At 40.3% G+C, this 15,484-nt stretch overlaps 1 protein-coding gene across 1 annotated transcript; it reads right to left on the reverse strand.

Annotated features, from left to right (window-relative positions):
• Positions 1-241: 241 nt before the first annotated feature.
• LOC104504968 (E3 ubiquitin-protein ligase RNF19A) lies at positions 242-8,874 on the reverse strand (the record flags this gene model as incomplete). Its single annotated transcript, XM_010154080.1, has 4 exons — positions 8,128-8,874; positions 3,045-3,253; positions 969-1,113; positions 242-404 (listed from the first exon to the last, which is right to left on the reverse strand). Coding segments are annotated over exons 1-4 (1,134 nt in total), but the record flags the coding sequence as incomplete, so codon positions are not given.
• Positions 8,875-15,484: the final 6,610 nt, after the last annotated feature.

A 15,484-nucleotide genomic window follows, 5' to 3' on the forward strand; every position in this document is an offset into this window, starting at 1 on the left:
CCACGGCAAGATGCGGAAACTGGAAATCACTTGGTGTTTTGCTCTGCCTGTTTTAGGAGGAACTACTTTCTTAAAAACACTGTTTCTCCTTCCTGTACAATTGCAACAAATAACCAATTCAGGGCTTGGGTTTGTTTTGTTTAAAGGCTGGTGAAGACAGCCAGCTGAACACAGTATTAGCCGAGTCAGACAGTGCAGAAGGTAAAACCTGAAGCACATTAGGAGTTGTAGCACATTTTACCTTACGTCCTACATACACAGGAATTCCAATAATCATAGCAGGAATAGCAATGCCAGCTATTAAGGCGATTCCTACAGGAGCTCCAACAAGCGTCCCCAGTTGCCAGAGTATTTTCTTCTTACGGCTCCATGGTTTCTTTCCCCAGAATGTGCAACCTGATGGGCTACAAGAAAGAAGAAAACTGTAAAGAAACTGTAAATAAAATCAACATAGCTATACACTTCTGAGCTGTTCTCTAGTTATAAAATTATTGTTCTTTGCTTCAAGTTACAGATGTTACGGATACCGAATCAGTAGTTATGAATTCTTCAGACTTTTTTCTTTTGCCTTTACAGCATTTTTTGCAACATAAACAGAAGCATATTGCATATACCGCATGTGGTTCACAGGGATCTCAGATAATCAGAGGTTTTGTACTGCTTACTACAAAGACAATACAGCAATATTAAGACATCAGTAGAAATTATGGTATGTTCATCTGCAACACGATATGTTGCACTAAGTACACACCGCATGCATAAAACTTAGAAAAATATTTAAAAATAAAAAAAATAAAGCACTAATTTACACAAATGCATTAAAAACTAACTTAATTCTCAGATACGGGTACTTCAACAGCGATTCTCTACTCCAACAGGAAGACAGACAGACTTACAGCACCCAGGAATCAACTTCAATATACTTTAGAAAACAGATTAGCAACCACGGATGTTTTTCTTAAATGTACCTTAAATAATGTAAATCTGAGATCTCTTTCATACACAGCCAACAGAATTCACAGCCACAGACAGCACAAGTCATATGATTGCAGCTTCCATCATTCATTTTTATTATATAAGCAGCACAGCGTGGGCATGGCTTTATGTCATCAGCTGTTTAAAAATGAACATTAAGATTATATCAGTTCTTTAGACAAGCAGGTTTAATCAAAATACAGACACAGGTTTGGGAAAACTGATTGAACTGTTATCTGAAAAAAGGGAAAAAGTTCATTACAAGTTTGCTTTACAAATCTTGATTTGGCAATGACTTGACAGCTACTGGTATTTGTGAACTTTGGACCAAGTAGAACTAATGAAAACAAGGCATATTGGATCACATTCAAGTAACTGAATAGTTAATGCATACTCTGTTCAAGGATTCTCTAAGCTTAATGCAAAATATATTAGAGTCCAACATTAAATATGAATGTTAATACAGGACTGATAATATGGTCTCTTTAAATATAACCCTCTTTTACATTTCATGCCGTTATGAATCTTTTACTTGAATATTCAGCCTCCACTCTTATTTCTTATCTCAAATTCATCTCCCCTTCCACATTAAGGGCATTTCTTTGGTATCACCAACCTCCTCCTGAGTCCCTTTCACAGCCTTACTTAATATTTACTAACTCCCTAGGAAAAAATACTGTAGCAAAAAGAAAATTCTGGATGCTGTCCTTGTTCCCAAGTTAAATATTGAAGAGTGTGGTTAAGTGAGTAGCTCTATCATTAACAAACAAGGGGTCACTGAGCAAGAGCGAAATACTGGTACACTGACACAACCAGAGTCGTGATCTTCGCTCCTTTACGTTACTGGTCAGCAGCTATTTACAGCTGCAGAAAGAACTTGCAGCTCCCAGTGCAGAAGTCAAGTTCACTGCCTCTGTGCTACTAGGTAGGACAAAGGCAAGAGAGGGCTTATATTTGGTATAAAGAATACCCAAAGAGGAGCAGAACTAGCAGAAACAGTACCTCTACCAATGCCAGTGCAAAAGGACAGCGAGCAGCTGAAAGGATGCACTAGCGATTCCCAGATGGGAACAGATTCCCAGCCTACAGGGCAGTAACTAAACCGTGCAATAGCATGGGTATGGCAGAGCTGTTCCTGCTGGGAATGACTGAAAGGGCAAGGAAATGAACTAGCAGGCTAGTTTATTTCAAGTTTATTTTAAAATTTATTTGAAAACTAGAGCAAGATGCCAGTTTAAGACAAGATAGAGTGCCTAGTGAAAGTGAGCCAGCACAAACAACAAATCGAAGACTCCCAAAGCCTAGGGCTGGACTGGAGAATGACAGCTCTAACTACATGCAAGGTACAAGAGAGAATTCTCCCCAAACATCCACCTCGTTTGGTCAGGCAGACACAAAAAGCTGCCAAATCAGAGTTTGGTGAAACTCAGAGCCAATTCTTATCGACAGCAAACTGGACTCTTGGTCTGCAGAACAGTGTTCCGAGTAGTTTATCCTTCTCTTTGGGGGGCTACAAACAATTTTAAGAAGATGGAATTGTTTGCTTTCTGGTAGCCAAGACAGATGAGCCTATTACTGAACAACAGAAATTTGTACTAACAAACAGATGTCAAACATCAGAGCTGGCAACAGACTAACAGTCTCTTTTGAAAGCAGAAAATCAGTGGGTTTGAGTTTTATTTTTAACGGCTTTTATTAGCAGCCCTGTGAAATTTTACCTACAGTGGGGAAAATAAGTGTTCTCAGTGTGTAAGCAAAACAGCTACTGAAGTCAGCCTGCCAAACACAGAGAATGCTTTACAGGTTTCTTTGACTTCACATTTTTCATTTAGAAAGGAGGAATTTAAAATGCTGACAAGCCTGTAAGACTGAAATCAGATGCTGTGGTCACAGAGTACTTCAAATTATAACATTTAAAATTTGAATTCAAACTTAAAATGGTGTATTTCATGTTTCTGAAAGACAAAGAAGCTAGAATCTACCATGTTATTGTTCAGTTCTTTCTAGAGTTCATTGTGCCAATGTAACAAAATGGTATTTTACAGACACAGTATCCTCATCAGAAATACCTGCCGCTCCAGATTCCTGGCTGTAGCTAATAGATGAAGAACGAATTGTTCTCAGGCGCAGGCTTTGAGCTCTCTCCTGGCGAGCAGCATCACAGGTCTGGTTTGGATGCCAAATCTGCTTACAGTGGTAGCAAAACTCGGTTCCACAGCCTTCTCGTCCACACGTCAGTTTGGGACAGCTGGCACATCCAAAAGCAATCACAGCGTATCTTGAATGATCAAGAGGGGCAACAGAGAATTTTGTTAGTAAAACCAGTCTTAGCTATAGACCGAAGGAGACAAGACAGCTGCCAGAGCAGCTGAAGCAGGTACAAGTGGACACCAGGAGCGACATCAGGTGGCCAGCACAGGTCCCTTACCACCTCCCTCCACGACTCTAATAGCGACTGCTTTAGACTAGGACTGTACAGGGTAATGCTGTGCTCTATGCCACCTTAATAACTCCATTCAGTACGGAAATATACTGTATTTAAGGCCAAATGTAGTACACTAAGGTTTACGATCCCAAAGCGACTGCACTTCAGAAGAGCAGGACAATGAAACAAAAAATGGTATTAAAGCAACTAGGAAAAGTTACCATTTCCAAAGTGTCCCAGTCACCATGGGAATGTCTAAGATTGACCCTCTCTGCATTCGAGGAGAGACCCTGGTAAGTGATCTGCAGTGGAATCTATTACTGTAAAGGCATTTCACTTGGTACCGCATGACATTTTAGGATTTTACTGGCTGCCTTTTATCATGAAAACCACTACCTACTTTAAATAGATAGCTCTTTACAATTTATATTTTAAAATGTCAAAACAACAAAGCAAGTATTTCACCTTCTTGACATTTTTTTAAAAAGATAAAATTTCTGCATTTCCCATTTGAAATTTAAGAGCTGAGGGCCTCACTGCCACCTTTACTCTGACAATACCATAGAGCAAAAAGCTCCAAAAACATTGAGACTACAAAATAGTGTAACAGGGTTTTGTCAATCAGAGACAACATGAAGAATTCTATACAAGGCCAGAGCTGTTGCCACAAATAAGTGTGTTGTAGTTCACATCAACACTAAACATACACATACACATCTACGCACATGCGCCTTAATTCCCACCCGCTGTGATTTTTTCAACGATCTCGTGCAAATGGCTTTTTTAAAAATGGAAAACAATGCTAGACCCACTGGTATGAACACTTAAACCAAATCTATACTTTTATTCACATGAACAGTCACCCTGAATAGACTTCCAACAGATTTATAAACGCAGCAGGGCTAAAACGTACGGCTCTTCCAAACAAAGGTAATTTTATTTAAAAGTCTAAATTGTTTATTTTTACCCCCTGCCTAATTTATAGCAATTACATAAAATTAACTCAAAATATTCTTTATCAGCAATGATACTAAAAGAATTATTCCCACACATGTCTATCTGAAAATTTAGCTATTCTCATATTAAAGTAGCTACATCTGGAACTCTGTAAAGTTAATGCAAGTCCTATCCCTTTCCTTAAGCATTTTAAAATGGCACGTTTGAGGTTCCACCCCCCCAGAGGTTCTGCAGACAAACGGGAGTTTTCAAACTTTAATTCACAGATTATGCAGTTACAAATAAAAATGAGATATAAGCTTGTCTGTTTTCAAGTATTTACTTTCAAAGTAAAAAATTGTTTCAATAATTGCCAGGCTCTCCTATATTGTTGCCAAGTTAATCAGCTCTGTTTTCCCACTAACAGCAACTGAAGCAGTAATTGCTTTGTACGTACACAAAGAGACTGATGCAAACCCTTCTTCCCCATCAGGGACACAATCAAGACTCACTAACATTATACCAAAGGATCTCAAGCATCAGGCACGGAATAAATACCAGTTTATACCCTGCCTCCCACTGCTAATAAAGAATGGGCGCATCCCCAAAAGCACTCCCTGTTTGGGACTGATGTATTGGAATACCTTTTAAAAAGTAACTTTTTAGACCACAGCAAATGTCAGTTCAAACTGTACCAGATTACAGAGTCAATTTCAACATTCCCATTCATTTAACAGGTGATGCAACAGCCAAGAGGTCTTGTTAGGCTGAGGGAAGGGAGAAACAACAAATTCAAAGTAATAACAAGTAAAACAAAAAGCAGAGGCAAAGGGCAATTAATTGAAGAAAGGAGGTACAGCGAGAAAAGGAATGAAGAATTTGCACTCTTTTGCCTAATCTGCTTTCTGCTTGCCAAAGATAAGAACTTAACCTAGGTATCGGTGCTCTCTCCAGTAATGCAACAATACAGTCTCAGAGCAAAAGCATTAAATAATTCTGACAGAAGAAAAGGCAGAACCCATTTGAAATACTGATGCGCTCAGGCTTGTTAAAACAGTATTTTAGGTAACAACAACAGTCAGGATGCATTTGAGCTTGCAACAAAAGCCGAGGATGAAGTAGCCCAGGTAGCTTGTCCATGGTGTATCTACTGTAGCAGAGGTTCTCCAAACCAATCCATAGTTCTCTTGATGGGAACATCATGAGTTTTCCACTGGGACAGAACAACTAGTAACACACTTAATACTGCAGTTAACTCATTTCAAGGTCTGTTTGGTTCCAGTTCTGCCAACTCTAGGATGTGTTTTTACCTCAAACAGAGTGAAAGGCAGCTGAAAGAGATAGTTATTTCTTAAACTGTTCTTTCATACAATCACAGAATGGTTTGGGTTGGAAAGGACCTTAAAGCCCATCTAGTTCCAACCCCCCTGCCATGGGCAGGGACAGCTTCCACTAGACCAGGTTGCTCAAAGCCTCATCCAGCCTGGCCTTGAACACTTCCAGGGATGGGGCATCCACAGCTTCTCTGGGCAACATGTTCCCGTGCCTCACCACCCACCCTAGGAAGAATTTCTTCCTTATATCTAATATAAATCTACCTGCTAATAATTTTTGTAATTATTTGCTCTTTATATGGTCCACATCTTCGTCCAAGTGCGATGCCCAAACCCTGAAACAATATTACATGGGGCAGTTCATCAGCGCCGAGAAGAGCTGAAGCACTGACACGCACCATCCACTAGTTCCTTCTTTCACCCATTTGTGCTGTAAATTCCTCCTACCAAAATGCTCTACTTTACACCTGTTTCCTATTTACTACAGCACTTATTTCTAATTTTAAAGACAACTTCAGGGAAGAATGCTACCCTCTGACGGCACTGCACCTCTCCGACTTTGGGATCAATTGCAAATTTAGCAAACGCATTCCATCCAGCTCCTTCATGAAATACCCGATGTGTGCTTACATCGGGTCAGCTACCATTGCCACCCTAATGCATAATGACAGTCCTACGTACCAAAAACTGCTCAGAGGAAAAAGCAGCCCTCAGTTTTAACTGCAGAGTGTACAAGTTGATCGCAGTTGCCAAAGCCCATTGCTGTGCTCCCACGATTGCACAGAACTTTAACTTGGCTGTGAAGACCTGCTTTTTATTTTTGTAGTGGTATTATTATGGTTTCTGACTATTTAAAGATACTTAGGATTTTTTTTTTTTTAAGAGAGATGAGAAAACTGAGGCACAAAAAATAAGCAAGGTAAAGTCTCCACTAAACAAATCTGCTTTAGTCTACCTAGTGAAGTACTAAAACAGTATCTGAATCACTGAAATGTGTCATGGTTTAGGCCCAGCTGGCAATTAAAAGCACGAGGAGGCTGCTCGCTCACTCCGTGTGGGATGGGGAGGAGAAAATATAAGGAAATGTTCATGGGTCGAGACAAGGACAGGGCAGAATCAGTCACCAGTTATGGAAACCAGTTAGGCAAAGCCTACTTCTGCCTATCACATAATGCCTTCTAGTGGTTGTTTTCTTTTGCAGTATCAAAATATTAAGAGCAAGCTGTACTGGTTTTGCTCACATGACTTTGGTACAAGGTTATGCAACCCATCCATCCCTCATGTAGTTTTTCATCCTCTGCTTAAACTATACCACAGCAACGCCATCCACTTTGGACCAGAGGATCGAAGAAATTATCACCTTTCAAGTCCCTGCTTCTGACCCACAATAAACAAACCAGAATTTGCTAAAGTGTGAAAGCAAAACTGTATTTCAAATATGTTTCTAACATTACCGTTGAAATATGAAAGCCTCCTAAACATTAGGAACCCCAACATTAATACTGCAGTATTTAATCTACTTAGGTTTTTTTAAGTTATTTTTAAAATATTTTTAAAATAACTTAAAAAAACCTATTTTACTTATTCTCTTCCAACATTCTTCCCCTTCGTCTTTCTACTTATTGCCCAGCTGTGAGGCTTTGAAAAACAGATGTCATCTTCTGGACGTGCAGTGCACAGTAAAAACTCCTAGAGCGCAGCCATGGCTATAACCTTTAGACATTACGATGATGCAAACCACCTCTGAAAAGGAGAACGGCATTATGAGACACCAAGAGCAGAAAAGCATGGTGAGCTGCTCAGTAGTATTCAGCCTACTCACGTCGGAATTCAGAATGGTTTCTGAACTGTAAGTATTAAAGCAAAGTTAAAATATTGCGTTCCTCAGATAATAAGCAGGAACAAGCTGATTATTATCTTACATTAGAACCCTGTTGACAGGCAACAAGTGGTGTTTGAACCAGCCACAAGATGGAAGATATCTTAAGCTGGAGAGGCTTTTTTATTAAAAAAAAACCAACAAACCTTCAATCGTTTTTTCACAGTTAAAAAACCTCAATATTTCTTAAAGCACAGTAGATATTGACTAAGTTAAAAGTACAGTGACCAAATTTCTCTTCAGTCTGAGCTTTATACTGTTGCCTTGGTAGTGCAACATCTGCTTTTTTTTTTTGCTTGTTGTAGATACATAGCAACCATGTACCAGTAAGTTTCGTGCCATTGCTGAAATTCCCTCTGTGCAGAAAAATCCTACTTAAGGAAGGGTTTTATTCTGGAAGGTGGTAGTGAATTTTGTTTGTTTGGTTTTTGTTTGCTTTGTTTGCAAGAGAATTCTGCCTGCTGCCTACAACACGTAATAAAATGCTAAAGTAAAGCAATTAACACTTCAAAAAACACAATGCTATGAGCATTATTTACGCTGTCAGTTTTTTGCAGACATTGGGAAAACACACATACCCACAGTCTGGAGCTGGACACCACCTGCAATCAGGATCTGCAACCAGCCATCGCCTAAGCATAAACTCTTCGTATTTTTCCATCAAGATGTCATCATTCAATATCAAACGAATATCATGAGGATTAAATCGTTCTGAGCATTCCGGACAACTAATATTAACTCTGCTCTCGGAGATTTCTATCCGGAGGTATTGACGCAAGCAATCCACACAAGATCTATGGTGACAAGTCATTATCTCTGGGAACCTGTCCTTGGAGTGCCGCAAAAGGCACAAGGGGCATTCCATGAAGTCTCCACTTGGTTTGCTGCTAGAGGTTGTTCCGTTGTCAGAAGAGGTACATGTGGAGAAAATAGAGTTCTTGTCTGTACACATCTCTGAATGAATACTTTCAATACTTGCAATTCCATCCACACCTCCATTTAAATCCCTGGACTTGCGTTTTGTATCTTTTTTCCTCCGAAAAAGGGAGCCCAATGAAATTCTTCTTTTCTTTGGTGCCTTTTTAACAGACGGCAAGCTCACAGAGGAAGCAGAAGACTGGAGGTCCCGATCGGAGCCCATTTGCCGATGTAAACTCATGTCTAGGCCACTCATCAGAAATGGGTTAAATTTCATATACAACCCTAATCATTTTTAAGGATCAAAACAGAGTCAGAGGATACTGGCATTATTACATAATCCAGTTTGAGAGGCTTCATGCAGAAAATTCACATGTATATGCTTCCAGCAGATTCTTCAGTGGAATTCCCTACATGAAGAAGAAAGAAAAAAAGGCAGATTAGAATCACATCCATCACTTTGGGTTATGAAAGATCACAGCACTCTAATGGCCTGTTACTCATATTACTATCATCATCTCCTCACCATCTGAACCAGTACTTCTTTTGTCAGCTTTTTCTATCCTTTACATCCTTCTCACCTTAGCAAGTCTGATACTTCCCTGTGGTCAAGGAATCTCTTTGTTACACTTCAGCAGTGCTGGGAATGGCGTCTTCGACCCGCTGCTCCCTAACGGGGGTGGCGAGTGGGCACGCATGTGTAGAAATTACCATAACCCAAGGTGGCAACTAAGTAGATGTATAACAAGTTCTTCTATAAAGCATAGTAACAGGCTTACAGCATTGGAAACTCTCCTGTTTACCTCACATTTTCCACACATGCCATAAGGCCATGTACAAACCCAATATAGTTAACTAAAAGAAACCACATATTTTTGTGTGTCTTGAATCCATTGACTGCCAGCAGAAAAGTCACTGTGGCTAAACAACTCTGAATATTCTCAAAACCCAAGGGTTCTCTGAGAAGTATGCAGATGCATATTTATAATGTAAAGCACCTGAATATTTCAGGGAGCAGAGCTGCAGAGTAAGTGACAGCCAGCACTGTCTTGCCCTTCAACTTCCATGTAGCAATTCAAACAAAGACTAGAGGTAAGGTGATGACATTTCAATTTTTCATCATACCGCTTTTTATTTAAAAAAAAAAAATCCCCCAGAACAGATTCCCATCACATATCAAACTTCAATTATTCCCTATGTACCAGATGACAGCAAGGATTTCCTTCTGTTCCCTCTTGCTTAACTGATTGGCTCTAAGAGGAGAAAGAATGGTGTTTTCCTATCTTCCTCAGACAGGAGACCGCTATGAGAAGTAGCAGATCACATCCAACCAAAAACACTAATTTCCCCCAAAAGCGCAAATATTTCCACTTCTTGGAAGCTTGACTGTACAAGAGGAATTTTTTTTAACTCTCACAGAACTGCTTCTGTAACAGACAAGGCATTTCTTAGGCAACATCAGTGTTGCATATCTGGATATCCATACTGTTTCTTTCTTCAGTTTCCCAACTTACCTCCCAGGAAGGGGTACACTGGGTTTCTATGGTTTTACCATGGGATGATAAAAATCAGAAACTGGATACTAAAAATAAGTCAAAAGGTAGAAATGAAGGAATGTAGAGGGCCACTGATGATACAAAAATCTAAGTTCTAACTTACACATCTTGGTCTGGAGAAGATGGAGAGGCAAACCACACATGCTGACGGAGGTGAATGCCTCTATGTACCAGAGTGCAGGCAGTCTGCACACCAGCTGGAGACCGGCCACAAAACAACCATGTGCTCTGTGTCTCCGGGACAGGATCACCGACATGACTGGGTCAAGACTGGGAAGTTTCAGAGGAAGACTGACCAGCAGCGGAAACAGGAATCCCTCTCCATAGAGGAAACACAGAAATAGTCTGCGGGCTGTCCAGCTCGCCTGGGCAGCAACCCCACTGCCGGGCCCTCTTCAGGCTGCTGTAGCTTGCCATCATACACGTACCAGCCGGAGCCAAGTCAGCACCACGCAATTTGTACGCCATCCAGGAGGTAGTACCCTGTCAGAAGGTGGTAGGTGGAAGGTGATAACCTTCCTCTGGTGTCGCAATTTAAAAGAAAACCAAAAAACAAAACCACAGACAACCCTCATCTCCTGGTTTTGCTAAAAAGTAAGAACCACTATATTCTGTTTTTTAAAATGTTGAATTATTACTACTTTTCCTTCCCCCCCTTCCCCCCAGTAAAGCCAACACCTACGTCTGGAATGCTATATATTTTAAAAAAATATCTTATTTTCTTCCCAGGGTCTAAAATCAAGCGTATTTCAACAACATGACATACTCTTCCTCCCCTCCTAAGGGACATTTTCAGCCTAAAATCTAGTCAAAAGGAATCTTGGATGCTTTACCTGCTTCTGTTCCCAAAACCAATTTAGTAGTTTTACAGCCACTGTTTCTCCTTACATGAACTAAAGCATTCCCTTATCTAAAGGAAAAGGTGACACTCAAAAAAAAAAAAACCAACACCTGCTCAAGAATGATGACAGAAAGAAACCTCCTTCTCTCTAGGATCTTGGCATAGTATCGTATCACAATATGTCATATCACACACAGCATCTGAAACTATCCTACATACAAATCCTATAGTCCATGGCTGACGGTAAGTTTTTAAGTCCAAAAGTGCAAGAATAACCTTGAAAGTATTATTATAACTACATACCTACTAACATTTGCATGTTCACACAGATACTACCAGGACAGTGGGAAGTGCCATCCTCCCCAAGACCGCAGAGTCCATGAACAACGTGAACACCAGAGTCAGAACACTCCCTTCAGGCAGGAAGATGGGGTTTTTTGAAACAGCAAAAAAAATGAAGTAGGAAGTAAACACAGTAACACAGCCAAGCCTATGACTACAATCCTTCCCCTCCTCCCTTTCTCTGGAGAGGAAAGAATGCGTATTACAGCATTTTTGCCAGTTCCAACAGATGTACAAAAATCAAGAAATAGCAGCTCTGGTGATGAACCAGTTGTACTTTTTTTTTTTTAATAAACAAAGATTCTCCCAAGCTCTAAAGACAGACTAGACCATCTTCTAGTTCTCTTTGCATAATGGGATCTGAGAAGCAGTCCCTCAGAAACAGCAGATTGCTCTGCTGACGAAAACTGTTAAACTTTCTCAGGATTTCTGAATAGAGAAGTTGCCAGTTATTTCAGACAGTCATCAATTATGCTCTCTAGATTTAAATGCATAAAGCCACTTTTAAAAGTCATACTCTTCCTTATATAGTAATTTTGGATTGCCATTTTAGTGACGTTCAAAGATGACTTTGCTGAAGTGAAAAAGATTCAGCAGATGTTTTATTACAGGAAAAAATGAAGACAAATGTTACAATCCTAATAATGATCAGAGCTGTACAAAATCATAAAAGCCGTACTAGTGCAATCTGGAGCACTGGCTAGTCCTCATGTCACCCAACTCAGAGCATCTGTGTGTTTTTGCTGACTAAAAGTAAGAAATACTTGATCCTGTGCAGCCAGAGAACACACCACCTGTGTTACTCCAGTAACAGGAGGTACACTGTGTGAAAAACGAAGCGCTGAAATCAAGACTTGAAATGAGCCGAGCCCCACTGTTATGGTAATAATGATAACGAACAATCTGATTGAGAGGAACATTCATTGCCAGTTCTGCACCACTCTCACTGACCAGCATAAACTCTGCCAGCATACAGAAGAAACTCCTATGGGCAACAGCGAAGGGACAGGAAAACCACACGCAGAGTGTAACTCCTCACAATGTGAGTTCACCACTGTCCTCAACATTTCCTCAAAAGCACTTACCATCTACAGAAAATCCGTATTTCTGGCTTCCTGCCACGCCTAAAGCCCTACCACAAATCCAAATTCCAGCCGTGCTCTGCATTCTGCTCACGCCACAGACTACCACAGGACGCCAGCTGCCGCGGCACAGGCACACCTTGCCACCCGAGGGTGTCCAGAGGCACAAATGACTTACAGATGTTAACTCATGTGCTTAACCACTGGTCCTTCGACAATCCTTCCTGAACTGCTTGCTGGGGAAACCTAAACACCATCCAGTTAATTCCATTCTAAGATTCTATTTAACCATGCTGCTTTAAGTAAACGCTGTTGCTGACCATACACTGGAGGAGAGAAACTGGAATAATCCTGCAATGGGAGAAGATTTCAACTCAGAGATGGCTGGAGCGAAAAATACCTCCTAGGAGGGCTCTCCACGACATAATCTTTACTTGTCTTACCTTACCTATTTCAAAACTTGCTGGAAACACACCAGGGGAGTATAACCCAACCGATTTTGCAGGAAAAGAGAGATAAAGCCCGACTTCCGTATACCGGACTAACTCCCTTGTGCTGCGAGCTGCCCTCCCAAGACAGCAGAGGCACAAACTCAGCACGCTGCCTGCTCTTCATTACACACCCAACCTGGCGTACGGGAGCAGCGGGTCAGGGTACGCAGCTTCATCCCCGTTTGCAAAATGAGGTCAGGCTTAAACCTTCGCCTAGGAAAGGAGAAAAGCCACCAGACACCTAGATGTAGCTACATCCTTACTAAAACCCTTGAAGAGTCCCTCATGTCACTGGTGCCTAAGTGGCAGATACAGACTTTTCCTGTGGCAAACGAACACTCTTCGTTTTAGGCATTTGCTCCAGGCAATTTAACCAAGCACTGACTTGGTGTTAGCATGGTGAAAGCTATATCTTGATTAAAACTGACTACTAACAGCTTCCTTCTCTGTAATTCCCAACATCTATACTCTGTAGCTGCTTTCTGTGATGCACTGCTACAGCTTAAAGAGTTGTAATCAAAAAATACCAGAGCTTGAAGTTCATCAGATCTGAAATACGTTTCTACCAATGAGCACCTCCTGTCAACTGCACAGTATCCTGGAATTTCTGAGCTGGGACATTCTTAACGTAGAGGTATCTCTAAACATCTACAAGAGGCTCAAAACCATGCTTTCCTCTCAATCCATGGTGTAAGAACTGTAAATATAGTGAAATAGAATGTAAAACAAAAATATGCAAAAGATTCTTTTCATCAATCAAGTTTCTCATTTCAATGGGAATTCTTTAAGTGCCAATTCATTCCACAAGAGTTTTAAAACTGGGAGGGGGAAACCCAAACACTTCTGTCTCAGGTTTTCTAAAAGAATAAAGCCCTACTCACTTTACACATGCCTCAGTTTCAACTAAAAGCCTGGCATCACCAAGAGTTAAAGGAGTGAGGAACAGTCTGAAAGAGCTTAACAATTTTGACAGCTACGTGCTTCTGTAGCACTCTGTCCCATTAAAATCCCCACCATACTCATGTCAACACACATGGTGTCAGAGCATGATAGGCCTGTTACTTGGTTTAATCACAGATGATTCAGTACAAGCAGAACTGACTCTTTGCAACTTGAAATGGAAATTACATCAAAACACAGAGGTTCTGGCAGAACCTTTATACACACTACACTAGAAAATAAAATCCTTTAATGGTAATGTAACACAGCATAGGTGATTCTTAATTGCAACAATTAGCAGAATGCACTTATGACTCCTCCAATACATTTCCCCTCAAAATCTGAAATTCTGAACAGTAACATTTTCCACTTAATGTTTAGAAGACCGTAAAGGTATTGAAATTTAACTTGTGGGGGGGTTTTGATGTCTTCTAACTTTGATTTCTAATAAAAGCTAAAATGAAAGGGATGATACTATTTGGATTAAACTGAGAAGTTTATTCTATGGAAGAAAGTTAACAAATTTGTATCAGGAGATTTCTCAAGCTTTCAAAACAAACCCAGACGTACAGATACTCGTCACACATTTACAGCATGCAAAAATGTACAGTCAGGGCAACTTAAATAATCCATTTAACTCAAACTGAGCTGTATATACCCACTCTAAAAAAATACTCATGCAAGTTTTACTCCATTATGGTTTTTCACTTTTGAAGTATGCACCAGTATGGCAGTTCACATTTCACATGAATTGATCTAAGCAAGAAGTAATTCTTTTCCTTTGCAGGGTAATACCTTTACTTTCCTGTCCTGCTTTGTTCTAACAGCCACATAAGTGAATGCTTCTTTTAAAGCACAAAGACCACCCTTTATGAAAGTTACCAGTTGCTTCTACTACTAGTCAATCTTTTTCAGAGTGAAAATTACTTGATTTAGTTAATGAGCCTCTCATGTCTTTATGCTTACAATGGACTACTGATAGCTGCACAGAGGCCATTATTTCAAAACCAGGACTTGCAAATGCACAACTGATCAAAGACCCATTTTTCAAAACCTTTAGAAATCTGTCGTGTCAAACTTCACATGCCTTTATACAACAGAAGAACAGCTTCAGTGAAATAACTTCACATTTTACATTTATGCAAATTCAAAAAACCAGCAAAGAGTTGCCTGCAAGTACGGTACCACACAAGTACAGCACACACTCATTTCACACCGGAGCTTGCAGCAGGCTCGGTGAAGGTGCTGACGAGACTTGGGACATGCCCATATCAGCACAGAACTGATAAGCAGAACAGAGTAGGACCCTTATCCCTAAACCAAAAGGAAGTTAAACCCTCTGGGACAAGCCAGCTCGACACACGTAGGCCACTAGACCAGCACCCAGTGAGAAACAAGGGATCTTCCAGGAGCAAAAAGACTTGCTTTAACATTTGGAACTTCTATAATGCAGAGTCAATTTATTGGTAGACTTCAATTAGGATTGGTGTAGAGACACTATGTAATGCCTTGTTAAAATTAAACACTTAGCAGATACCAAACGAGGCAAAAAGAGCAGTTCCCTCATGACATGCAAGCCTTTCTTTGAGCTGTTCATCTGCATTTCAACTGGGATGTTGACTAAAGCAAGGGCAATTTATTTGTAAAGCATCTTTCAACAAACACTGAAGTAAATCATTACGGTTTCTTTAATCAACTTTTATGCCCAGATTATTGCTCTATTCTAAACCATGTAATAACCACCCCCATGATATTCACAGGTACTA

Source organism: Eurypyga helias, unplaced genomic scaffold (genome assembly GCF_000690775.1).
Source record: "Eurypyga helias isolate BGI_N326 unplaced genomic scaffold, ASM69077v1 scaffold24476, whole genome shotgun sequence".
In the NCBI taxonomy this organism is placed as follows: Eukaryota; Metazoa; Chordata; class Aves; order Eurypygiformes; family Eurypygidae; genus Eurypyga; species Eurypyga helias.